Source organism: Zosterops lateralis (assembly GCF_965231275.1).
Source record: "Zosterops lateralis genome assembly, chromosome: 32".
Taxonomy (NCBI): Eukaryota; Metazoa; Chordata; class Aves; order Passeriformes; family Zosteropidae; genus Zosterops; species Zosterops lateralis.
In genome coordinates this window covers 2,362,444-2,388,849 of record NC_139792.1, presented here as the reverse complement: position 1 = coordinate 2,388,849, position 26,406 = coordinate 2,362,444, and the positions used below count along the sequence as shown (strand labels likewise).

Here is a 26,406-nt window from a genome sequence, read left to right as displayed (position 1 = left end):
AACACATGTATCACACACACATATATCACACATACATCACATATACATGTCACGTGCACACACACATCACACACTTATCACACACACCATGCATATCACACACATATAACACATGTATCACACATGTATATATCACACACATCACACACCTATTACACATATCACACATATATATTACACACACCTCTTACACGTATCACACACATACCACACACACATATCACACACATGTATCACACACATCCCACGTATCACACATATCACACACAAGTATCACACACATGTACCACACACACGTATCACACATGTATCACATATACACATAACACATGTATCACACATACCACACACCCACCACACACATGTATCACACACACATCACACATATCACACACAAGTATCACACACATAGCACACATATATCACACACATATCCCACACATAGCACATATTTATCCCATATTCATCCCATATTTATCCCATATTTATCACACATTAACCCCCTCCCCAGCCCCCGTCCCTCCCCTCCCATCCCGTGTGCGCACGCGCGGGCTCGCCCCGCCCCGCCCCGTTGGCCCCGCCCCCGGCCCCGCCCCCGCTCCCCCTCCCGCCGGCGCTGCGGCCGCTCCGCTCCGAGGCCGCGGCGCGTCCCCGCCATGGCCGCCCGGGCCCCCCGCACACCTCCGGCTCCTCCCGCCGCCCACCGCTCCCTGCCGCCTCCCGCCGCCCTCCTGCTCGCCCTGCTCCTGCTCCTGGCCGGGCCGCTCGGCGGGGCCCGCGGTGAGTGAGCGGCGGCGCCGGACCCGGCCCGCACCGGGCATAACATGGCGGCGCCCCCGCCCCCGCCGTGAGGGGAACGGGGAGAACCGGGGAGGGGTCGTGAGGGGAAGCCGGGAGGACGGCACGGGAACCGGGAATGAGGCGATGCGAGAGGCTGAGGGCAGCGGGGGGGAAGGGCCGGGGCCTGCTGGGCCTGGGGCTTGCGGGCGGCTGTGGGGCAGGGGGGCGGCTGTGGGGCGGGGGGCGAGGCCGAGGGGAGATTTCAGACGGGCTTGGGGGAAAAAAAAGGCTGGGGAAGCTGGGGGAGAGGGGAGGCCCTGAGGGGTTTGGGGGCGGGGAGGCACAGGGGTGGGTGTTTCAGGGTTGCAGGAAGGACTGGGTGGGGGGATCATGGGCTGGGGGAGGCGAGAGGGTTGGAGGCGCCTGGAGCTGCCCCCAGGGCTGTGAGGAGACCCCTGAGGGGTTTGGGGCGTGGACATGGGGTGGATGTTTCAGGGTGAAGAGAAGGATTTGGGGGTGGCATCCATGGGGTCAGGGGTCCTGGAAGCAGGGGAGACTCTGAAGGCATCAAAGGCGTGTTTTGAGGTTTGGGGTGTTCAATCTTGGCCGGGGGCTCGCAGGGTGTGGGGTTTGTGTGAACCGGAGCTGGTTTGGGGCAGTCCCTTTCCCCCACGGAGGGGATGGGGATGTATCGGGAGGAGGAAGCAGCAATTGGGGCTGGGGGGTGGCTCCCAGTGCCAGAGGATGCTCTGAAGAGGCCTGTGCTCACCTTGGGAGGAGATCGGGGAGCCTTCAGCCTGGTTTCCAGGGATAACGATGGGAATTGGGATTTATGGGCTTTTCACAGAGGATGGACTCGGGGGTCTCAGAGGTGTTTTCTGGGCTTGTCACAGAGGCGTGGGTCAGCCCAAGGTGGGAAGTGCCACTGTGTTGTCATGGAACTTGTGGAGTTTGTGGCCTCTTGCCATTGTCCTGTGTCCCATCCTGGGGTGAACTCGGCAGCCCCCCGTGCCCCAGAGGTGGCAGCGTGTCTGTAACATCCAGCCCTCTGCAATCTGCCGTTTGGGCTTTTAAGGAAACCTTTCTGAGCTCCTGGAGTGGAACAACTGTAAATATTTGTTTGGAGGGAGGTGAGGGAGGGAAAGCTCTTTGTGTCGGTTGTTTGTTCCGTGTGGATCCGTTCCCTTTGCCTGGCCCGGTTCGGCTGCTCCTGGGGGCAGTGAGGGCTCTCAGCTCTGGGCTTGGGAGGAGCAGCAGATCTCAGCCCCAATTTTAGGAAGCAGATTGATTTGATGAACTCAGCCCTTTTCCCCTGAGGAAAGACCCGACTGAGCATCTCTCAGGGGGGCTGAGCACGGGCTGGTGGCGTCTGCCCTCCGTGTCTGAGCCTTCCCAGTGCAGTCCAGCTCTGTGGCTATCGAGGTGATCACTGTTGTGTAACTTGGGTGCCTGTTCCGACAGGTTCCACTGTGGAATATTTTTCTCCTCCCCAACCTCTCACCGTTTGTGTTCTGCATTCCCACCTGACCGTTGGAGGGTAATAACTCTGTGTGTGTGTGCGGATCTGGGCTTGTTAGAGCACAGAAAATGGCTTCAAACCTCACCTGAACAGTTTACCTGTGAGTTCTGGGAATTTGGGGATAGAAATGTGCTTTTGGAAGGAGAGTAAGCTGTGTTTTGGTATAACCTCAGGTAAAACCCAGCCTTACCAAGGGTGTTTCAGCTCCTCTGTGATAACTGGCAGAGCAGGATCAGATGAGACTCGTGGCATGGCTGTTCTCAGCCTTTCACTTAGGTAGAAGCTAGTCTTTATTAAAAAAAATCATAATTAATAAACAGGAAATGACCAATTGACTGTACAAATCCCCTGGAAACTTGGCGACTCCTGGTGCCTTTGATTTTTGGGCTCTATGAGTGACTATTGTTTCCGCTCAGTGTGTGCTGAACGGTTTTATTCAGTACAAGGTGTGAGCTCAGCCCGAGTTTGAAGGAGTTGGAATGAGGTGCAGGATGGCAGGGGGCAGGGAATCACCCTGGGAACTGATCACCCTGGGAATTGTTCTCTGGAGCAGGGAATCACCCTGGGAATTGTTCTCTGCTCCAGCAGCCCTGATGCACGTTTGGTATGCCGGGGGTGCCCTCGCTATTGTTCTTCATACCGGAGATTTAACAGCTGCTTATTTCGGGAAAGGCTGGAAAAACATCTGAATTTCTGCAGTGCTGGGGAGCTGGGGACCTCTGCGTGTCAGTAAACAGTGCAGATAACACTCCTCCAGCCCCTTCCTTAAAAAAAAAAAAAAAAAAGGAAAATAATCAAGGCTCCCTTTGCAAAGGAGTGTTGCAGGTTGGCTTTGCTTGAAATAAATCAAAAACCCACCCCGGGGAATAATTTTGGGTCAGCAATTTTTATTATTAACACCTGCTTCAAATATTTACCCAGTTAAATCAGGCGAACTCGGCGCGGTCCCTAAGTTATATCCTACAACTTTCCAAGAAAGCCTTTCTCTGACTGGAAATTAAAAACAGTGTCCAACAAGCATTCTTGAACTCGTCCAGCTCCTTGGCCAGACAGCTTGGGTTGTTTTTTTTTTTTTTCTTTCCCCTGGATACGCTGCCAGGAGTGGATGCTCCGGAAATGGCTGTTGCGAAAGGAGTGGAGTCAAACGTCAGTTCTCTTAGCAGCAAGCAAAGTTCACTGGGTGGTGACCAGGGGGAATGTGTCCTGCCCTGAGCACACCGGGCAGGAATTGCCTCTCTGTGAGGGTTTTATTGGGATGAAACGCTGGGTGGAAGCTCCTTTATCTTCCTTATTTAAGCCCCTGGCTCCCAGCTGAAGGTCTCTTGTGCACCCCTATTTATTTATTTATTTTCAGCAGAAAAAGAGCCTTCCCTGCACTTTAAATCCCCTTGATAAAGTTGTTGTTGCCTTTTGTGGCCTTCTTGGAAGTACCTGTGGATTGCTGGATGTGGGAATGTGGAGACCACATGTTAAACAATGTATTCCCACCCTGGAAAAGCCAATTGCCTGAGAGAAGCCGGGATGGGTCTGAAGTCTTGATAAACCTGGGCATCAGGTGTGCAGGATGTTCTTCCACAGCACCGGTGTGTGTGGTCTGTTGGCTCCTAAACTGGTTTCCTGACAAGTTAAAACACAAAATAGGTGTCAGACCAAAGCCCAGAGAGGGCACAGGGAGCCGTGTGTCCGTGTTCTGGGTGGAAGAGCAACAGCAGAAACATCAAGGCTTCTCCTAATTAACCTCTTAATGACGAGACTCCTGTCAATTCCTTATTTACAATTCATTTAGAAGCAAATTTGTGTTCCTTGAGTCGATGCAGGGAAAGTTTTGCGCTTTAAAGGCACATTCTTCCTGCCTCTTTTAGTTTTTTGGTTTTTTTTCCATTTCGTGTGTTTTCTAGTCAGCCGTGCTGCCTTCACGTCAGGTCCAGCCTGTGCCAGGGGACTGCAGCCAGCTCAAAGAAGTTGAGACTCTTACTTCCAACTTGAAATATCCCAGGATAATATTTAGTTTCTGGATGACTTGCTTTTAAAGTGCTTTGTTTTTCATAGTGCTTTGCAGCTAATTTTAACTCCATTTCGCGTAGCAGCAGTGGGTCAGTAGATGTCATAAGCACCAGCAAGAAGGAAAAGAGAGATGTTTTGATCCAAAATAGGAGGATAAATTGAAGGGGAAATGAGATGTAGGGAAGGGGCTTGAGGTGCTGGTGGTGCTGTGTCTCTGGAAGGGCAGATCTGTGCTTGTTTCTCCATCTCCTCAGTGAGGAAATGGGCAGTGACAGCATCCAGAACTGGCCTAACATTTGATTTTGGAGGCAATGGGTGCAGCTGAGCTGGCTCTGGGGGCTTGGAAGGGACCTCAGAGGAGTCACTTTGGACTGAATTTATCCCAGCAGGGGATGGAGGGATCCCAGTTGGGAATACCAAGCAGCACAACAGTCAAAGTGAATGTGAGTATAAAAGACCATCAAGATGATCAGAGGGCTGGAGCACCTCTCCTAAAGGAAAGGATGGGAGAATTGGGATTGTCCAGCCTGGAGAACAGAAGCTTTGGGGTGACCTAACCGTGGCCTTCCAGTACTTGAAGGGAGTCTGCAAGAAAGATGGAAGGAGAATCTTTACAAGGGCCTGGAATGCCAGGACAAGAGGGAGTGGCTTCCCACTGCCAGAGGGCAGGATTAGATGGGATATTGGGAAGGAATTTCTCCCTGTGAGGGTGGGGAGGCCCTGGCACAGGGTGCCCAGGGAAGCTGTGGCTGCCCCATCCCTGGAAGTGTCCAAGGCCAGACTGGAGGGGGCTTGGAGCAGCCTGGAATAGTGAAAGTGGGGGGAAACAAGATGAGCTTTAAGATCCCTTCTAACCCAAGCCATTCCAGGATTCCATGATAGTATAAAGGAAAGTAAATCTTGTTTCTTTAAAGCCTCATCAGTGTCCCCTCATCATTGCCTTCAGGAAAGGAGCTGGTTGTTTCCTTGGAGCTCTGTTCCTTTATCCAGCTGAACAAGGAGCACACAGGGACTCCTGGACACACCTCTGCTCCCTCACCACGAGGGAATGGATGTTATTCCTAACCCCGTGTGATACAGGTTGCTCTTTCTTTTGGCACAGCACAGGGCCAGACACTGACAGGTATTTCTTTCTTCCAAGCATGTTTACACACGTCCCTCTTCATTAAAGCATCCGAAGAAGCGGCAGAGCTACAAAGCCAATTGTTCCCCATTTCTGTTGCTAACATTATGCTGCTGCAGCACGAAACTGGTGCTCCCAGAGTGGGGCTCATTAAGTTTGGTGCTGCACAAAGACACAATCAACTGCAGCTCCTGTTCCAGAGCCTTGGAAAGGCTCAAAGTCAGGGGAGTCGTTCTTCCAGCCTCGATTCAAACTGTTGAAAAAGAACAGCAGCTACAATCCCTGCAAAAAATCTGTTTATCTGGTAAATACGTGGGTGGTTATTGGCAATTTTACCAATGATCATCTTCAGGTTAATTATCCTCATACATATTGATCAGGTAGAGTTCAGCCCTGAGAAAATGGCATCTTCCTTAGGCACAGCTCGGGAGATGCTGGGAAATATATTCCAAAAGGTGGTTAACACCATTGCAGGAGATTCTGCTGTGAAACTTTCCCCTGTCTAGCTGCAGAGACATCTTGACACATGCAACTCCGTGTGAGAATAAATACGTGCAAAATGAGCTCGGAGAGTTGCTGGGAAAGGAGGAGAAATGTTCTTTGCCTGTCAGAGCTCAGTGTTTGAGTCTCCCTGGAGCATAGAGCTCGAATCTGCAGCCCCCCACCTGTTTGTTTGGATCCATTTTGGGAATACAGGTTACTTGTAATGGGGGGATTTGGAGGGAGAGAGGCAGCCCTTGTTTTCCTCTTGTCTGTGGTTGATGCAGGGGGATATGGATACCTCTGTGCCCTGAGATCCTTTTGGAGTTGGGGCTGAACCCGGGAACCTCGTGGGGAGCAGAAGCAGCTCTTGGGCTTGAGGGAGTCAAACCCTGTGCTGTGACAGCCGAGGATGGAGGAGAGTTTGTTTATTGCCAGTGCTCAGTGACCTCTCAGGAGGTTTTGGGGAAGAGCAGCGAGGCCTGGCCTCGCATCGAATCCCCAGCAAGGTTTGCTCCAACCTGCTCCATCTCTCTCCAGCGAGAACAAAGCTTCATGCAGAGGATCTGCAGCTCAAGGCTGGGCTTGTTGAGGCAGTGTCTGTGGAGGGCTGGGCTCTGGGTGTCGGTGTGGGGAGCAGATCGAGCGGGCTCCGCTCCAGCTCCGCTCGCACCTTCCACGCAGACGCGTCCCCAGGCGCTCGGCGAGTGAGGGGGGAACAGCTCTGGGAGCTGCTCTTTGTTTCCCTTCACCCCTTCTATTTCCTTCAGCCCAGGCAGTTTCTTTTATTAAGTAGATTATATGTTTGGCTCAATAGGAGCTTTTCTTCCTGAAGGAAAAAGAATGCTGTTGGCATGAAAAATCCTTTTATCCACTCCCGTCTCCTGCTTTGCCCCAGCTGCTCTTGGGAGCACCCAGGAGATACCAGCGGGGGGCTCTGCTTCCCTGTCCACCTTCTGTCCCCCACCCAAGGGCAAACAACAGTTGCTTTTTCCTGGCTTCCGATAAGTTTCTGGTAGAAGAATTTGCCTTTCTGGTTAACCAGACTGGAGTTACTGGACCTGCATGAGTTGCTCTGTAATTCTCCTCTTTGCCAGGAGCTTCCCAGTGAGCCCTGGTGCAGACAGGCCTTTCCTCCCTGGCACACAACAGAAAATTGGAGAGTTCCTGCCTGCAGCCTGGAGGTTCTGGCCAACAATACCTGGAAAGCCCCTCAAGGGTCTGTGATGAGAGGTGGAGAGAAGGACAGCCATGTGCTGAAGGCTCTGTTCTCTTTGTTCTAGCTGCTGTCTCAAAAATCCCTGGGGATTTTTGAGGTGCAAACATAAGAATTGAAGTTTAAAAAGAGCAGTTGTGTCAGAGGGGGAACAGGGTGAGGTGAAGCCGTGGGGCATCCCCCTCCTTAGCAGGAAATTTTGGCTTTCTGCACAGAGCAGATAAGGATCTCACTGTCTCCAAGCTGGGGCTCTGGTATCATACCTTGCAGGTAAACTGTTTTTTTGTTGTTTTTTTTTTTTAATCCTACAAATGAGACTGAGCAGACACGACCTGCTTCTCTGCTTTCCCTCTCAAAGGCATGCTCAGTTTCAGGCCCGATACTCAGAAGTTTACAAAACCAGTTTTATTAGTGCATTGAAGTGTTTTGTTTGCTTTGGAGCTTCTGGAAGCAAAACTGCTACAGCCTAAATCTTGGGACTGAGACCTCAAAAATGAATCTGAACAGGAACAAAGTTCAGTTTTGTTGTATCTAAATCAAACTGAAAAGAACCTACACAGTGAAATGTGTGTGGGTTAAATGTTTTTAATTTGTACCTTGAGCTTTTGATAAGTAATAAGGGAGAGATGCTTTAAAAGACCATTTCCTTTTAAGTAGACATGAAGGCAGGAATGTGCCCTGGGTGCTCTTTGCCATGTCAGATTTTCATAAAATCTCCTTTATCACCATCCTTTGTTCCCCCAAATGTATGTATTTTTCAGAATTGTCTTTTCTGCACTCTGCTGACCATGGGAAAACACTTAACTTGGAGCTGTTTGAAGTGAATGTTAGTGGAGGGTTTTTTTCCTTTCATTATTGCATTTTCTCTCGAAATCTTCAGAATCTATGGATGTTCTCCACCCTTCTCAACACAGATCAGTCTGAGAGTCTTCCCTGTCCTTTTTCTGTCGCGTGTCTCTTTTCACTGGCCTGTGCTAAGCACCTGATAATAACCTCCATTTGCTCATGATGCTTTTTAAAGGTGTCTCACTCAACAGCTCTTCAGCTTTTGATCACAGAGTTACAGAATCATGAAATATCCTGAGCTGGAAAGGGCCCACCAGGATCATCCAGGCCAACCCCTGTCCCTGCACAGACACCCCAACAATCCCATCCTGTGGATCCCTGGGAGCAGTGTCCAAAGGCTCCTGGAGCTCCGGCAGCCTCAGGGCCATGACCATTCCCCTGGACAGTGCCTGAACCCTCTGGGGGAAGAACCTTTCCCTGATACCCATCCTAAACCTGTCCTGACACAGCTCCAGACATTCCCTTGGCTCTTGTCACTGCCTTTTCACTGCAGTTTTGAATCTGTTGATTTCAAACTAACCAGCGCCCACAATCAGCCCATCTGAAGCAGCTCACAACAACAGCTGGAAAAGGAGGAGCAGCGTCCAGGGAGAATTAAGTGAATAGTAATACAATTACCCTGATTGATTTACCCAGGTCTCTGGGATAAGGGCTAATGGGTGTCTTCCTCCTAAACCAGCCCTGAGTAAATCAGGACCAGCTTGTTTTTCATTAAGCTTAGGGTAACATGGCCTCACACACAAGTGCTGAGGGCGACTTTGTGTGTGATTTTACACTTGAGAGGATTTAGATCAGCCTGGGCAGAGTTAACTGTGGCACTTGTATCTTTTCAAACCCTCCTTCACACCCTCCCTACCTGAAAGCCCATTTCTGCAGCGGGTAAGGACACGTTTTGGATTCCCTCTGGGAAGGCTGGGAGAGCTGATGAAAGCTGGTGAAAACCCTGCCTGCTGCTAAACAAGCCCCACCCTCCTTCTTGACATTGTTGGATTCCTCTTTGTTCCCAAGGATGGCAAGGCCTGGGGATTTGCTTACAGTTTTTCAGGCAGTTTGAGAAAAGCACAATGACAGCTGGGAGGTGGAAAAAATGTGGGAATCTGCCTCAGAGTTTCTCCTTCTCTTTATCCAAATAATCTTTGTGGAGAGCAGGCAAAAAGCCAGGCTTTTATTTGACCCAAGGTAGTGTCTGGGATCAGGAAGGCAGTTATTAACCTGGGTGTAGCACGCCTTGCTCGTGCAGTCGGTTGGGATTTGGTTTGGTTTGGCATCTGCCAGGCTGCTCATTGTCTCTGTGAGCGGTGGTCTTCCCTTTCCAGCCCAGATCAGGCAGCTCCAGGGAGCCTGGACAGTCAGGCCAGGTGGAATCAGGTCAGTCAGTTTTGAGTAATTGTTGGTTTTGGTTGAGTCTGACCCGAGGTTGGGCTGGGAGTGGATCTCGGTCGGATCTCGCCTGGTTTGCGGGGATGACTTGGGTCATGGCTGGTGGTGATTGCAACAGGAGCAGGCAAAGGGCTGCCTGGACAGGCACCTCCTGGAAAGGCTCCTGTGCCTCCACAGTCTGTTTCATGCCGGGGTTGGATTCTTGCAGGTCTGGAATACTGAGTATGACTTGTGCTGTTGGCAGAGCCGGTTCTTCCAGAGCTTGTGAACAGCCCTTCTGAAATGGAGAATTTAAAGAAGGTTTCCTCTCCTTCGAGCTCTTGCTCTCCGTGGGTTTTAAGGAGTTGATCTTGTTTTGATTTCAGCTTTGACATGCCTGTGCTCTGACTGCAAACAAGCCAACTCCACGTGTGAGACAGACGGCGCCTGCATGGTCTCAGTCTTCAACCTGGATGGTGTCAAACACCACGTTCGGACCTGCATTCCTGAGGCAAAACTGATCCCTGCTGGGAAGCCCTTCTATTGTCTGAGTTCAGAGGATCTGCGTAATACTCACTGCTGCTACTCCGATTTTTGCAACAAAATTGATTTAATGGTTCCCAGTGGTAAGTAGAGAGTTAGAAAAATCATGTGTTTGAGGTGGGAGGAGAGGAGCTGTCTGTTTGGGATTGAGAATTTGGAGTTCTCGGCCCCGTTTTCACTTCTTCCCTTCAGTTGCTGCGTGAACTTGAGAGCTGGGTTTATTTCCTTCATCTGTAAAGTAGAAATAACAAACTACTTCGAATTCAAATGGGAATGTGTGTGTTCCCTTTGTCACTGAGCTGGCTCTGCTTTTATCAGCTGGTGTTTCTTCCCTCCCAAGACTCCAAATCTTTTCAGTGCTGAGCACAAGTAGAGGAACATTGCAGCGGCTTCAGAGCAAAGGATGTGGGGAGGAAGGTGCCTGGGTTCAGAACACATGGAGGGGAAGTGGTCCTGCCTCTGAGTGAGGGTGTGGGAAACTTCTGCTTCTCATCCCTGGGATGGAGAGGGCATGTGGTGCTTCCTCACACCTCCTACTTTCTGTTTTGGGCTGGTTTTTAGTGGGTGCTGTGAAGACTGCAGAGTCATTTTCCTTGGGAGCAGTGGGGAGGTCTCATCTGTGCTCAAAACAACAGATAATTGTCTTCAGGTTCAGGTTCACTGGTTGTTGCAGGGCGAAAGGGAAACGGGAAGCAGGGAGCCCTGGCCAACTGGTTGAGTTCAAATGGAAGGTGAACTGCAGAAAAAACTGGAAAATCAACCCAGAACATGCTCCTGTCTAAAAGAGTGAATGAACAGCCCATAATCTCTGATCCCACTATTGCAGCTCCATCTTCTTTTTGGAGTTTCAGCTGATGATCAGCCCCACCTTAACACTGTTGTTTGATGTTTCTCCAGGCTAAAACTATCCAGGCTATAAGAGAACAGTAAAATACAAGAAAGTCCTCAAAGGAACGATAATTTTCTCAACATGTCTGTTTTTCTCCTCCCTTTCCTCCCAAGGACACCTGAAAGACAATGAGCCCACATCAAGCTGGGGCCCCGTGGAGCTGGTGGCTGTGATTGCTGGGCCCGTTTTCCTGGTGTTTGTTGTCATGATCATTGTGGTCTTCGTGTTCCATCACCACCAACGAGTCTACCACAACCGCCAGCGGCTCGACATGGAAGACCCTTCTTGTGAAATGTGCCTTTCCAAGGACAAGACCTTGCAAGATCTGGTCTATGATCTCTCCACCTCCGGCTCTGGCTCAGGTATTGCGACATGTCGGGGTGACCAATAAGACCTTGCAGTTGTCTCTTTGGGCTGGTGGTTGCCACAGCTTTGCCACGGCAGTGAGGCTGCTGCCTCAGAGCCTGTTCAGGGGGTCTGTCATGATTAATTTGAAGGGATGTTTAAATTCCTTAAAGTCGTGTGGTGGTCTTGTGTCTTTTCAATAAGAGCAATAATTAAACTCCTCCTTAACTGCAAGAGGATACCTCTAACAGCTGCATTTGTTCCCAGCTTAGCTTTAGATTTGGGTTGGAAACAGCCATTAACTGCCAGCCTGTGCATTGTTGGCATTCAGGGGAGAATGCAGGATGTCACCTGCATCAAAGCTGCAGGAAAATGGGGAACTTCCCAGCAGATCAACATTTTACCGTGCAAATAGTGCCATTTGCACAGCCCATTTCATCCCAAAGAACCCTTGGGTGTTCCCAGGTGGATGATGTGCAGTGTTTACTTCTGTAGCACTTGAAAGGAATCCCCAGAATAGATGGAAAGTCACGGTTTAGTGGTGGCTTTGAACTAGGAAGGTAGTTGGGTTAAAGAATATAAGGAATTTTGCAGCAGATGGAAACTGTAGCAAAATCCACAGAGGCAGAGAATGTCACAACCTGATATTTGACCAGGGAATAAACATTCAGCAGCACATCTGCTGCTGTATATAAAATATTTGGGAACTCTTCTATGCATGCTGTGGGCAGGTGAGCTCCGTGCTTTCTGTAAGCAATGGCAGCAATGTTGGGACTCTTTTCTTAAGAGAAATTTGGGGGCTTTTCTGCATTTTAGCAGAAACTGACTTCATCGAGTTCCATTCTTTGCATATTGAGGCTGCAGTTCCTTTGATCTGTCGTGGAGCAGAAGTTCCCCAACTGCTCTGTGCCGGATCTCTGCTTCAAAGCAAAATGCAGATGCTGCCCAAGCAGTGGCACATCCCACGCAGGAGCTGCCACCATTCCCTGCTTTGGGTCTTGCTCAGGCTCCTAGTTGTTACCAAATGTAGAGCCTGCTGGGTTTGAGGACATTCTTCAGCCTCTGGGGTTTCAGGAGGTTTTCTGCTACTGCAAGGATTAATTCCTTCGATTCCTTGTCCACAGGCTTGCCTCTGTTTGTCCAGCGGACCGTGGCTCGGACCATTGTCCTGCAGGAGATCATCGGCAAGGGCCGCTTTGGGGAGGTGTGGCGGGGCAGGTGGCGTGGAGGTGACGTGGCTGTGAAGATCTTCTCTTCCCGTGAGGAGCGTTCCTGGTTCAGGGAGGCAGAGATCTATCAAACCGTGATGCTGCGGCACGAGAACATCCTGGGGTTTATTGCTGCGGATAACAAAGGTGAGAGAAGTGCCCAAGAGCAAAGGCTTCACCACTGTGCAGCCTGTTCCAGAGCCTGACCACCCTTTCCAAGAGGTTTTCTCTAATACCCAATTTAAAGCTTCTCTGGTGCAACTTTAGGCCATTTCCACTGGTCCTGTTGCATGTTACCCCACCTGGCTCAATCCTCCTGTCAAGGAGTTGAACAGAATGAGAAAGTCTCCCCTGAGCCTCCTTTTCTTCAGGTTGAGCCTTCCAGCTCCCTCAGCCACTCCAGAAGTTCTCCAGACCCTTTCCCATCTCCATTGCCCATCTCTGGTCACACTCTAACACCTCCACATCTTTCTTGTCATGGGGGACTAAAGCTGACTAAAGTCAACTTCTCTGGGCCTCTACACTGCCCAAACCTGACTCCAGGATTCGAGCTGTTGCCTCACCAGTGCCTGGGACAGGGGGGAAAGTCACTGCTCTGATCCTGTCTGCCATGCTATGGCTGATTTGAGCCGTTTCTTACTTGGCCCTGTGGAGCTGCAGCCTTACACAGCAGCTCTGCTCTGTCCCAAAAGCATGTGGGATGCTCAGTGGCCATCCCTGCACTGGATCTGCCTGAGCTCCATCTCTTTCCTGTTGCAGATAATGGGACGTGGACTCAGCTGTGGCTCGTGTCTGACTACCACGAGCACGGGTCTCTCTTTGACTACCTGAATCGCTACACGGTGACTATCGAGGGCATGATCAAGCTCGCCCTGTCTGCTGCCAGCGGGCTGGCCCACCTGCACATGGAGATCGTGGGCACTCAGGGTAAAAGCTAACTTGGAAAAGGCGTTGGGAATTCTTGAGGGGAGGATAAAGCAGGATTGCTGAAGGGAGCTGATGTGCTGCGCAGCAAACCCTGCCTGAGTCAGCCCGGCTTCATCTGGTGGTTATTGACCAGAAATAGAGCGATTGCTTTGGCTGGCTGTGAAGTGGGTTAACCTGGCGCTCGCTCCCAGGAGTTATATCACCATTTCACATCCCATCCTAAAATTGGCGCTGCCTGGGTGGGATGTGAGCACAGGCAGAAGTAGAATCACAAACTCCTGACGTCTGCGCCTGTGCTGGGATGTGGAGTTTACGTCCCTCTTGAGGCCTCCGACTGCCACTGCATCAGTGGCGCCTCCAAATCAGGATTGGAGCCTTTCCCTGCTCCATTCCTTATGAGTCTAAACAGGAAAAAGTGTTGCAACAGTGGGTTTAACGCCCTGAAATCCGGTGCTGCCTCTGCGCCAGTTCAGCTAATGGATTTCCCCAGCTTGATTCTTGCTGCTTTTTATTTTACTCTGCTAGGGAAACCTGGGATTGCTCACAGAGACCTGAAATCCAAGAACATCTTGGTGAAGAAGAATGGCACGTGTGCCATCGCTGACCTCGGCCTGGCCGTCCGCCACGACTCTGTCACAGACACGATTGACATCGCACCAAACCAAAGGGTTGGAACCAAACGGTAGGAAAATGCACTTGAAGGTGTTATAGTCACTGGAAATGCCTGAGCTGCAGGTGGAGCACTCGGGAAATTCTCTGAATTCAGCGTTTCCCAGTGTCTTGCAGGGTCAGTTCTGTGCCTGGGTTGATGCTGAAGGGATGTTCCATATGTCACCACACTGGGAGGTGACAGCCATGTAAACCTGGCACCAGGAGCTCATGTAATACATGACAACAAGCTTGGCCTTATTAAAGCCTTTGGGGCCTTCTCTTGGGAGCCTGATGTAGTTTTGGGATATTTCTACCTCTTTTCCCAGCTGGCTGTTGTTCTTGAATTATTTTCTTCACTCTCTTATATCACAGGGTCCAGTTCTGTTGGTGGCTGTACCAAGCAGAGCTTTTTCTGCTGGGATGTGCTGTGTGGGAAAACTGATCATTTACTGTCTTCCAGAGAATTCCCTCTCAGAATGAAAATGCTTTTCCTTTCTGTGCAGATACATGGCCCCAGAAGTCTTGGATGAAACCATCAACATGAAGCATTTTGATTCATTTAAATGTGCCGATATCTACGCCTTGGGCTTGGTCTACTGGGAGATTGCCCGAAGGTGCAATGCAGGAGGTAACGTCCTTTCTGTGCCTGGGCCAGTGGCTACACTGGCTCCCAGGTCTCCCAGCCTTGGGGTTCCTATTGGTCAGGTGTTTGGGAGGTTTGAGGGAGAGCAGGGCTGTGGGAGGACACATCCCTGTGTGTCATCACTGAGGGAGGTGACAGAAGTGACCCCTGACTGCTGCTAAGCCCAGCCAGTGTTGGGTCAAGGGTGTTGGTGGCTGATGTTCCTTTGCATGGATTTTCAGGAAATGGTGTTGCTGACTAGTGGGGAACTCCCCCAGATCAGTATAAATGTCTTGGCACGTGCAGCTGCAGCCTCATCCCACGTGTGACAGTCCCACTGCCGTGGAGATCCAGTGACCCTGGCGCCTTGCTGGGAGGTGTTGATCCCAGCCTGCTGACTCCGTTCCAGTTTAGGCAGCTGCATTTTATTTCCCTGAATTTTTCTTGTTAGCTCCAATTCCAGATTCTTCATTTCTGTTCTAAATAACTGCAAAGTGTTGACGCATCTCAGCAGTGAGTCATGGAGCCCAAACCTCTATCCGTCTGCCTTTAGCAAGCAGCACAGTGGCCCTGGTCCCTGTTCCCAGAATTTCATTTTCCCTGCTCTGCCTTTCAGGTATCCATGAGGAGTATCAGCTTCCCTACTATGACCTTGTGCCCTCTGATCCTTCAATTGAGGAGATGCGGAAGGTCGTGTGTGACCAGAAATTACGGCCAAACATCCCAAACTGGTGGCAGAGCTACGAGGTAAAGTGTCCTTTCATCCATGTCCCCTTCCTCTCCTGTGAACAAAGGGTGAGAGAACTGGGGTTGTTCAGCCTGGAGAACAGAAGCTGATTGTGGCCTTTTAGTACTTGAAGGGAGTCTGCAAGAAAGATGGAGGGAGAATCTTTACAAGGGATGCCAGGACAAGGGGGAATGGCTTTACACTACCAGAGGGGAGAGTTAGATATTGGGAAGAAATTCTTCCTTGTGAGGGTGGGGAGGCCCTGGCACAGATTGCCCAGAGAAGCAGGGGCTGCCCCATCCCTGGAAGTGTCCAAGGCCAGGCTGGACAGGGCTTGGAGCCCCCTGGGATAGTGGAAGGTGTCCCTCCCCATGGCAGGGCATGGAATGAGATGTGCTTTAGGATCTCTTCCAACTCAAACCATTCCATGACTCCCCCATGACGAGATAAGTAGTGAAAGATGTGCCCTGATTTTGGGGGATACAAAGGCTGTGTCAATGCCCAGGCAGAGCAGCAGCCTGTCAGACCAACATGGGCTCAGGGGAAGAGCGAGCACTGACATTGGCTGTTGTTTCTTGCCCAGGCACTACGGGTGATGGGCAAGATGATGCGCGAGTGCTGGTACGCCAACGGAGCAGCTCGGCTCACTGCCCTCCGCATTAAGAAAACCCTCTCCCAGCTCAGTGTCCAGGAAGATGTGAAAATTTAGGCTCTGAGCCTCAGCAGGAGGAAACTGCACAGGAGCTGCTGTGCTAGAGTAGACGTGTGATGGAGGCCTACCTCGTGTTTCAGCCCAACCTACTGCTACAACCAGACAGCGGGACCTGCAGGCTGCTAGGCAGGGGAACGGAGCCTACAGAGCCGCTCTCTTCCCTGCTTGGGTATGAAACAATCCGAAACCTTTTGTGATCACCTCCTGAGAGCGTGGAGACTTGAGAGGGACTTCACCCGAGGGATCTCAGCCATGATCGTAACTCTTTTGTTCCTTTAAAGGAAATCCCTGTAAAGTTCAGTGTGCGTTGAGCACCCCTTGGCAGGGTCGGAGCCACCCCCGGGTGCTCGGTGCCGGGAGTGGGAAGGGAAAGGGAAGGTTTTCTTGCCGTACTCTCGAGGATTTTTCCAGGGACTGGCACGTTAATGCAGAAAAAGCAAAACAAAATGGTGCTCTCTTCCAAGAGGCTGAGCCGGAACAGTTGATCAGCTTCACGAAACCGTTCCTCCCTCCTTTTCTTAAGCTTGAAAAAGTCCAACTCAGCGCCCTGACGGCCGTCGGGGCGCGCCGGTGTCTGCATGCGCGAGAGGTGCGCGTGTCCCTGTGCCTGGTCATCTCCTCCATAGCCGTGCGGTGTCTGCCTGTGGGGTGGCTCATCTCTGTCCGTGCTTCCTGTGCATGTGCAAATCTCGAGTGTCCCGTTCGTGAGCTGTTGCGCTGGTGCTCTCCGTGCTGAGTCGTGAGCGTCGTGGAGCTTGGACAGGCTGCTGCAGAGCGGATCCCTGGCCCCCCGATGGGCGCCGCGGCCGCGCCGGCCCCGCCGCCGGCTGCCAGGACGTCCCATCAGGTCGCCTCACTGCCAACCCCTTTCCCTTTTTTTAAGACGAAACAAATAAGGAACTGAGAATCACTCCTGGAATCCAGGTTTTTTTTTTTTTTTTTGGTCTTGAGCCCCTGGGGTTTGTAATTCTTGGTAGCGGGGAGCTGAGATGTGTCAGAGGTGGAGCAGGCGCGTGGGGAAATGCAGGGCTCGGTTCTCCTGGGAACACAATTCCCAACTCCACCACCCAGGCAGATTTCTGGGGGCCTGATGATGCAGCACTGCAGGCTGGGGATGGTGTGGCTGGACAGTGCCCAGGCAGAAAGGGGTACTGGCCAACAGCCGACTAAACATGAGCCAGCAGTGTGCCCAGGTGGCCAAAGCGGCCAATGGCACCTGGCCTGGATCAGGAATGGTGTGGCCAGCAGGACCAGGGAGGTCATTCTTCCCCTGTACACAGCACTGGTGAGGCCACACCTTGAGTGCTGTGCCCAGTTCTGGGCCCCCCAATTTAGAAAGGACGTTGAGGGGCTGGAGTGTGTCCAGAGGAGGGCAAAGAGGCTGGTGAGGGGTTTGGAACACAAGCCCTATGAGGAATGACTGAGGGAGCTGGGGTTGTTTAACCTGGAAAAAAGGAGGCTCAGGGGAGACCTCATCACTCTGTATAATTCCCTGAAAGGTGGCTGGAGCCAGGTGGGGATCAGTCTCTGCTCCCAGACAAACCACTGACAGAACAAGAGGACACAGCCTTAAGCTGTGCCAGGGGAAGTTTAGGTTGGACATCAGAAAAAAATTCTTCACTGGAAGAGTGATTGGGCACTGAAATCATTTGCCCAGGGAGGTGGTGGAATCACCATCCCTGGACATGTTTGAAAAAAGACTGGACGTGGCACTCAGTGCTATGGTTTAGTTGATGAGGCGTTGTTAGATTAGGTCATAGGTTGGATTTGATGATCTCAAAGGTCTTTGCCAACCTGGCTCATTCTGTGATTCTGTGATCTGAGTTCTGGGGGTGCTCTGCACCTCCCAGAAGTGCTGGGCAGGATCTGACAGCAGGTGTGGGTTGGGAAATCAACATCCATCCTTTTAATATAGGTGTATAAATATCTCCTAATGTGGAAGTGGCTGTGTCTCCGTGTGGGGTGGGGGGGATCTGCATGGGTTTTCTTTTGATTCAATGCCGAATCCAGGTGAGGGAGAGGTGGGGTGACTACAGCAAACGTGGAAGTGAGGGCTGTGGCTGCCACAGTGATTTTGGCAGTCAGGAAGAGCCGTGGTGTGGAGGTCAAGTCAGTGTCTGCAGTAGAGAACTCTGAAGCCATAACTTTTAACTGGAGTGGTTTTGATTATTATTTTTTTAATTATTATTGTTGTTATTATTATTATTGTTGTTTTCTGGGAGGGTCTGGATTTTAACTTTTTTGAATATTGTTAATTCTTTCTAAGAGCAGAAAAACAATCTCTAATTATTACCTCTTGACCTGTTGGTTTGTAAAGAAATCACTGCAAAAAGAAAAAAAAAAAAAAAAAAGAAAAAAACCAAATGCACAGCTTGATTTACACTGGAACTGTTTCTACTCTGACCTTGCTCCTGCTCTCTAAGGTGAGGTTTCATCTCTGCTCCGGCCGCCAGGGTTAAGTCTTTATTTCAGTCCCTCTGTCCCTCTGTTCTTGCCGTCTGTGTCCCTGTCCGTGTGTCCCTCTCCCCCCCGATCCCCTGTGTGTCCATGACCTTGTATAAAGTGAGGAGTGTGGTTTTTGAATCATGTTAGGAGCCGTTTTGCACCCCCCAAAGGAGTTTTTTGGCAGCCTGGATCTGCTGTGGGAGCAGGAATGGGGGTCCCCTGTCCCCTCCCAGCTTGTCCTGAGTCACATCTCAGCCAGGGGTTCCCGGTGTAACCTGCAGTTAGAAGCCAAGGGGAGCACCTGCAAGCCCTAAGGACTCCCTGACGTTGTTACAGCCCCCAGGGCTGCCCTGGCAGCTGGGGGAAGGACAGGAGGGGACATCACACAGCTGTAGGTACTGCAGGCTCTCCGTTGTCGGGTTGGGTCTCCCATCCCAGGGGTGCCGTCGGCTCCGGAACTTGCACTGAACTCGCCCCCCTCCAACTGTAGCCACACTGCACCTGCCTCAGCTAAACCAAACAGCGGCCGGCGAGCGGGGTCGGGCCGGGTGGGAAGGGATGAGGGAAGGGCACCCGTCCCTTATGAGCAGGATTTTAGGGAAAGCCTTGTTTCAAAGAGAGATGGGGAAAAACCAAGCGGGATCCGCGGCAGGAACGCTGACCATGTAGCATTTACACAGCACTTTTCATGCAAACTGGTGCCCGGGGGGTGCCGGTGCTTGCCGAGCTGACGGAGCACATGGGAATTGCTGCCTGGCTCCAAAGCTTGCAGCAGCTCTGGGGGAAAAAGCAGCATTCCAGGCAGTTCCGAGGGGAGCCCGGTGCAGGATGAGGAGGGGGGGTCCATCAGCGGTACGTGGCTGCAGGACAGAACTCTTGGTACTTCTCTGCCCCTTTGATTTGTTTGGTTTTGTACATTTTCTTAGCAAAGGACTGTAAGAAAATAGCCACTTAGCCACTTTACCTCTTCAGTATGCAAATGTACATACGGTGTAAGATAGGAAATCTTTTGTTTAATATAAAACCAGGCTGTCGATTTCTGCTGTACATTATTAAAGTTTGTTTTATTCATCTGAGGTGTTGCAGTCTCAGTTCACTTGGGAGGGGTGGGAATTGCAGGGCACAGCTCAGTCCCTCAGAGGGGTCCAGGTGGGGCTCATCCCTCACAGCTAAAAGAATCTCTATAGGAATCCTGGTCAAAACATTTTAATGGTGAATATTCCCATTTTTAGTGAAGATGCAGCTTCCAATACCCGCCAAGCACTCGGGAGGTGCTCCCAGCATAGTGGAGGTGAGATGAAGAGATGGGATTTTCCACCCATGCAGGAATGAGCAGCTGAACTTGGGGCTCCTACTCTGGGGACAGGCACAGAGCCAGAGGGGTTACAGAGAATAAATACCCTGGAGATCCCCTCAGAGCAGCCCTGGGGGTGTGCTGGGTACAGTGGGCATCTCCCTGGAGCATCCCCAAGTCTCCACAGCTTCAAGGAAAGATAAATCCCGCACCAAACTCCCCCGTGGCCCTATAAAACCCTGTTTGCTCCGAGGGTAGATGGTGCTGCGTGAGCTGCCCCTACTAATTCCTTAATTAGAGCCTCCTGCAAACGAGCCTGTTGTGAGCGGATCAAGGGGAAAATCTGCCGAGGCCTGGGGTCCCCCCGGGCTCAGACAAGGTGGGGAGGGGGAGGCACCATCTGGGCTTGTCCCTCCTCATTCCCAGCTTTGTCTGAAGCTCCTGCTGTGGTCCCCAGGAAAATCCAGCCCCATCCTGGAGACGTGGGCAGCAGGGAGAGGAGAGTATGGAGAGTTTTTAAGCAGAACCTGTCTGCTCCTCTAGGAAATGGAATGGGAAAACAGTCTGAGGTGGCTGCAGCCGAGGGGCCAAGTCGTTAGAGATTTTGGGAACAAGATGGGGTGTTCCTCTTCATTCCCAGTGGTTTGGTGACTCAGGACCGGTGGTGGGCTCAATTCCATCCTTTCCCCAGCATTTCCAGCCCTCGGCAGTTCTGCTCCTGGAGCAAATTTGCCTCCTGGTAACCCCAGGCCAGGCTGTGGGCGGGAGGTTTGGGTGGAACGCCAGCGAGATTGTTACGATCTTCAATTTTTTTTTGGCAAATTCTAAACAAACATTTGGGCAAAGCTCTCAACTCCAGCTGGAAAATTCCCGCTGCCTCCGGCCGGGGCGCAACGAGGAGCCGCCGGAGCCGCGCGACGTGTCCGCAGCAGCCGCGGCCGCTGCCTCCGGGAATTGTTCTTCCCTCCGTGTCCCGGCTCAGCGCAGACCGGGCAGGAACAACTTAAATCCCTCCGGCTGCCCCCTCTGGGAGCCGGGCCGGGGGCTGCGGCCACCCCTGCCCCAGCTCCTGCCTCCCGTTAAATCCCAAATGCGGCTTTGGCGGCTTTGGTGGCCCGGGGGTGGCGTGGCGGCGGCTGTGGGGGAGCAGCAGAGCCCGGCATCGCTCCTGAAAACCCACCGGCTTCTCCCCAAATCATCCCTGAGGTGATCCTTGGGAACCTCCTTGGCACCCCAGGGTGCCTCCGGTGACATTCCCAGCAGCGTCTCACCCTGCTTAGGGTGGGATATCACCTCCCCCAGGTTCCTGCTGCCCCACAGAGGCGCCCAGACCTCCGCCCTGAGCCCCGGGGTGTCCCTGGGGATGTGCCCATGCAGAACCCCCCCAAGAGACCCCCATGGGATCCCTGTGCAGGACCCTGCGCTGGACCCCCCTGCGGGACCCCCGGCAGAACCTCCCCCCTGGAGCCCCACGGGATCCCAAAGCAGGAACCTGCACAGGACCGTCCTGCTGGACCCGGCCCAATGCACCCCGAGCGGGACCCCCCCACTGGACCCCCCAGAACCTCCATGGGGTCCCTGAGCAGACCCTCACACTGGACCCCCCCCCCCACTGTCCCTCCATGGGGTCCCTGAGCAGGACCCCCCACTGGACCCCCCAGAACCTCCCCGTGGTCCCGGCTCCGGTCTCGGTGCCGGAGAGATGCCGGACACCGCCGGACACGGGGCGTGGTCTCTGTGCAAACCCAGCGAGGTTTAACGCCCAAGTGGGTGCGGTTGGGGCCGAAAGGGGCGCGTCCCGCCGCGTCCCCGCCCTCGGGGTCCATATAGCGGCGCACGGGCCGGCCCGGCCCGGCCATGACCCTGCGGCGGCGGCGGCGGCGGCGGCTTCGGCCGAAGGACGATGAGGCACCGGCGGTGGCCCCGGAGAGCCCCGGCCCCGCCGAGCTGTACCGAGCGCTGGCGGCGGCCGGCGGGACCCTGCCCCGCGTGCGCAAGGTAGGGCTGGGGGGGAGCGCGGGAGCGGCCCCGGTGCCCCCCGCTGTGCACCGGGACCGGGGGGGAACCGGCGCCGTGAGCGGTAACGGGGGGAGCGGGGCCGCGCCGTGTCCGCGTCCCGCCGGTCCTGCGCCCTGCGGGTCCGCTCCGGAGTCTCCTCTGGGCTCTTGTGCTGCCCCGAGCGTTCCTCGCGTCCCCGTGGCGCCCTGGTGTCCCGATCCTGCCCCGGTGAGCGCCGCCACACTCTTGTCCTGCCCCAGCACCTCCTCACCGCTGTCCCATCCTTCCGCAGCATCTTCCCATGTCCCCGTCCCGCTCCATGTTGTCCCCCCAGGCGTCACATCCTGTCCCGGATCCTGCCCACGTCCCGCCACGGGATTATCCCTGTACCCCCATCCTGGTTTCTCCCCCAAGCCCCGTTCAAATCATGTTCAGGTCCCTCCCCACATTCCCTCAGGGCTCTCCCCTGTGCCCTTTCCCAGTGTCCCGCCAAGCCCCACATCCTGTCCTGGTCCCTCTCCATGTCCTGCCCCGCAGCTTTTGGGGTGCAGGGCCAGACCCCACCCCACTGTACGTGGCTCTGTCCCCGGGACAGGCGTGACCCCACGGCCCCCCTGAGCTCTGTCCCGTGAGAAGGGCAGGGGGATGGGCCACAGGGGACCCCGGGGCTGGTTTAGGGAGGGGACAGCGGAGTTCCCCAGGTCTGGTTTGGTGGAACTCGGGCCCCTGAAAAGCCCCTCCGTGGTGGCGCTGGGAGCGACGCCGCCCTGGCGCTCCCCCGGCCCCGCGGTGCTTCCTGAGCCTTGTGGGGAAGCGAGAGCAGAGCCGACATCCGGAGCAGAAGTGGCCTCACGGCTGCGCTGCCACAGCCCAGATATGCACGGTGGCCTGGTCCCCGCTCAGCAGCCAAGGCCACCACCAGACCTGTCCCTGAGGGGTCCAGGGCGTCCCACGTCACCTTCCCGTCACTGCGGTGACGTGGGGGCCCAGCGTGACAAACGGCGACTTTCCCTTTGGTGAACACACCCAGGTCTGGTGTTTTTCGCGCCCGTGGGTGTGTTTGGGATGGTCTGTCACTATCTGGTGGCACCTGCGGGGCTGGTGACACCCACGGGGCTGGTGACACCCATGTGGCAGAGCCCGGAGGGAACCGCTGGCACCCAGCTGCCACCAAGGCCTGCCATGTGCCGCTCTCGAGGAGCAGCTTATGGTGACACCGCCTGACACTGCACTGGGGCCACCAGAGAGAGCCCAGCAGCCACAGAGGGGCATTTGGGGACAGCCCTGTCACCTCCTGCCCTGCGGTGAGGGTCCTGTCTTGCCCTGCCAGTCCCTCCACCCGCCCACGCCTGTGCGCCGGCCACAACAGCGACATTGTCCGGGCCGGGCGGGGGGTGGATTTTGCATGAAAAAACCCGACTTTGTGACCACAACAGGGCCCCTCTGTGCCGGGGCCCCTCGGAGCGCGGCGTGGGGTGGGTGCGGCGTGGTTGACGTCAAAGCGTGGGGCGAGCTCGGGGCAGCTCTGAGGGTGCCTTTGAGCCCCGATCAAAGCCCCGTTATGCCCGGGGGTGCTGGTTCGGTGCCGGCCTGGCACGGTGCTCCCCCGGGTTTGGTGCTGTCCTGGTGGTACGCTGTCCCTGGAGGAGGTGGAGGGATGTCCCCTGGCGTGGCCCCGACTGATGGCTCTTCCTTTGCCACAGGACGCAGGGTTCAAGTGGGCATCCCCGAGCCAGTCTCCAGAGGAGCACAGGTAGGGACAGGGGACACAGGAGTGGGGCTGGGGTCTCTGTCCCAGGGGGCTGGATAGCCCAGGAGGGCTGGAAATGATGGGGATTTTATGGGGGAACATGTGGCAGGTGAGAGCAGTGATGGGGTCACAGCTCCCTGGTGGGCTCAGACACCCCCAGACCCCGTGGGGATCCTGCCTGGCACCCACAGGATTAAGTGACATGTCTCTGGGGGGGGTCTCATCCCTCCCATCCCAGGGAGAGGTGTCCTGTCCTTGGCGACCCCAAAGCAGCATTTTGAGAAGAGCCCAAGGTTTGCACAGGCAAGTTTGGATGTGCCTGGGGCTCTGCCTTATCCCTGATCCCTGTGTCCCCCAGGAAGGTGGTGATGCTGGAGAAGAAGGCAGAGGAGTCTTTTGGCTTCGAGATCCAGGTGGGTGTTGAGCCGAGCTGAGCCCGGCCATGCCATGCCCTGCCCTGCTCCCCACCCTCCCAGCCCACACCTTGCTTTGCATCGAGGGTATTTTTAAGTTGTCTCTGAGCTGGGGGTTATTTTTAGCGGTGACAGAGTTGCTGTGTTACTGAACCTCCCCCGGCTGTGCCGCTGGGGGCAGCCAGGGGGGCACCCTGGGGTGCTGCCATCAGGGCAGGACCCCCCTCCCTGGGACTGCGGTGCTGCCCCACGTCACCCAGCAGCAATTAAACACTGCAGTTGCTGCCCCGTGGCTGCTGTTGGGGGGTTCCCGTGCCCCTCACCAGACCCCCCATTCCAGACCTACGGGCTGCACCACCAGGACAGGAACAGCGTGGAGATGTTCACCTTCGTGTGCCGGGTGCACGACGGGAGCCCGGCCGAGGCTGCGGGGCTCAAGGCTGGTGAGCACATCCTGGGGGAGCTTGGGGGGCCCTGGAAATGGGGAGCAGCCCCCCTGAACCCCCGTTCACCCTGTGCTTAGGGGACACCATCACGGGGGTGAACGGGCTGAACGTGGAGGGCATCCGGCACCGGGAGATCGTGGAGATCATCAAGAGCTCAGGCAATGTGCTCCGGTGAGCTGGGGGGTTCAGGGGGTGCCTGGGGGGCACAGGGGGGCACAGGGGGGGCCCGGGGGGCACAGGGGCGGCCCGGGGACCTGCAGCCCCCCAGTGCTGACAGGTGCTGACCCACAGGCTCGACACGCTCTATGGGACATCCATAAGGAGGGCTGAGCTGGAGGCCCGGCTGCAGTACCTGAAGGTGAGCAGGGGCTGGCAGGGGTCGTGGGGGGCTGGGGACCCCTCAGCAGGGTCCTCACCCCCTCACCCTCCCCACAGCAAACCCTCTACGAGAAGTGGGGGGAGTTTCGCTCGCTGATGGTGCAGGAGCAGCGGCTGGTGCGGGGTGAGTGGGGGCCGGGGGGGCTGGCGGGAGGGTTTGGGGGCACCACCGGCCCCCCTGACACCGCCCGTGTCTCCCATCAGGTGTGGTGGCCAAGGACCCCAGTATCTACGACACGCTGGAGTCCATCCGCTGGTGCCTGCAGGGGGAGGGGCTGCCGGGGGGCTCCTCCCGCGCCAGCGGCAGCGACGACTCCCTGTACCAGACCTGCGTCTTCGCCTCCTGCAGCTCCTTGGACGGGGACAAGGATGGGGACAAGGACAAGGATGAGGACAGCGGGGGTCCCGCGCCCCCCCCGCCGCGGCCCCGACCCGCCCTGGCCCGCAGCGCCAGCCTCAAGTGTGCGGGGGGCCCGGGGGCTGCGGGGCGGCTTTGGGCCCGGGCCGGGGACCCTGCCGAGGGAGCGGCCGCCCCCCGCAAGAGCCGCCACAGCAGCTTCCGCCGCCGCCTGCTCAAGTTCATCCCGGGTCTGAACCGGGCGCTGGAGGAGGAGGAGAGTCACCTCTAGCCCGCGGCCCCGCAGGACTATTTATTTATTTATTGCAAGGGGCTTCATTCCCCCGCCCTCATCCCCGGGGGCTGCGGGAAGGAGGTTTGGGTTGGCCCCAGGGGCTCCGATTTGGCCCCCCCTGAGCTGTGGGGATCGTGACACTGAGGGACGGACACACCACCGAGGGACAGACATGAGGACCCTCCTGAAGCGGCTCACGGGACCGGGGGCGTTCCTCCCTGGGGGGCAGCACCGGGGGAGACCCCAATCCCCAGGTTAGGGGGGCTCTGGGGGTCCCACCCCCTGTTCCCCGGGTTAGGGGGGCTCTGGGGGTCCCACCCCCCGTTCCCCAGGTGAGGGGGGCTCTGGGGGTCCCACCCCCTGTTCCCCGGGTTAGGGGGGCTCTGGGGGTCCCACCCCTGTTCCCCAGGTTAGGGGGGCTCTGGGGGTCCCACCCCCGGGCTGTTGTACCACTGTTGTCAGTGCTCGCCAATACAGAGACCATTTGCAGCGATGTGTGGCTGTGACTGAGGGGGGACAGAGCCCCGCGGGGACCAGGATGGGGGGGCTGGGGGCTGCAGTTCCCCCACAGCCCCCATTCTGCCCCCCTGGGCTCCCCGGTGGGCTCCGGGCAGGGCAGCCTTGGGGTGACCAGCCGATGTCACCTTGGACGTGAGTGGCTTCCCGGGGACCCCCGTGTCCCCCCGCCCGCCGCAGCCCCGGTGCCGTAGGCCCCGTCCCGGCTCTGCGGGGCCCCGGCCAGGCCCTTCCTGCCCCGTTTCCTCCGGCAGCCGGCGGGAAGCGGGACCCACCCCGAGCCCTTCCGCCCGCGGGGGACAGGGTGCCCACGCGGGACGGGCACTGGGGTCCCCGCACGCCCTGCCTCAGTGTCCCCCGGAGCTACTGAAACAGCGTCCAGGGGAGTTGGGGGACAGAAATCCCCCCCAGCAGCGGGGGGTGCCACAGCACCAGTGTGTGTACGGGAATTCCTTGTAAAGGGCCCCGTGGGGCACCGAGAGCCCCCAGACTCTGCTCTGTGTCGGTTTCCCCTCTGGCGGGGCTGTTGCATGTTCGGGGCTGTTGCATGTTGGGGGTCCCCAGCTCTCCCCTCCCCGTCTCC

At 55.2% G+C, this 26,406-nt stretch overlaps 2 protein-coding genes across 3 annotated transcripts; both read left to right on the top strand.

Annotated features, from left to right (window-relative positions):
* The first annotated feature begins 704 nt into the window (after window positions 1-704).
* Window positions 705-19,477, top strand: ACVR1B (activin A receptor type 1B). Its single transcript, XM_083881121.1, has 9 exons — window positions 705-780; window positions 9,714-9,953; window positions 10,873-11,121; window positions 12,229-12,459; window positions 13,072-13,239; window positions 13,765-13,921; window positions 14,394-14,518; window positions 15,129-15,259; window positions 15,823-19,477. The coding sequence occupies exons 2-9, from the start codon at window positions 9,779-9,781 to the stop codon at window positions 15,946-15,948; spliced, it is 1,362 nt and encodes a 453-aa protein (XP_083737247.1). The 5' UTR covers window positions 705-780; window positions 9,714-9,778; the 3' UTR covers window positions 15,949-19,477.
* A 1,979-nt stretch (window positions 19,478-21,456) lies between these two features.
* TAMALIN (trafficking regulator and scaffold protein tamalin) lies at window positions 21,457-25,791 on the top strand. 2 transcript variants are annotated; one of them, XM_083881149.1, is made up of 8 exons: window positions 21,457-21,688; window positions 23,392-23,441; window positions 23,797-23,851; window positions 24,192-24,294; window positions 24,375-24,468; window positions 24,589-24,655; window positions 24,733-24,799; window positions 24,880-25,791. In XM_083881149.1, exons 1-8 carry the CDS (start codon window positions 21,548-21,550, stop codon window positions 25,302-25,304), a joined length of 1,002 nt encoding a protein of 333 aa, XP_083737275.1. In that variant the 5' UTR covers window positions 21,457-21,547; the 3' UTR covers window positions 25,305-25,791. The 2 variants fall into 2 exon arrangements, with proteins under 2 accessions (XP_083737275.1, XP_083737276.1); XM_083881150.1 differs by lacking the exon at window positions 21,457-21,688 and adding an exon at window positions 22,472-22,992 and having other exon boundaries at window positions 24,192-24,290.
* The last annotated feature ends 615 nt before the right edge of the window (window positions 25,792-26,406 follow it).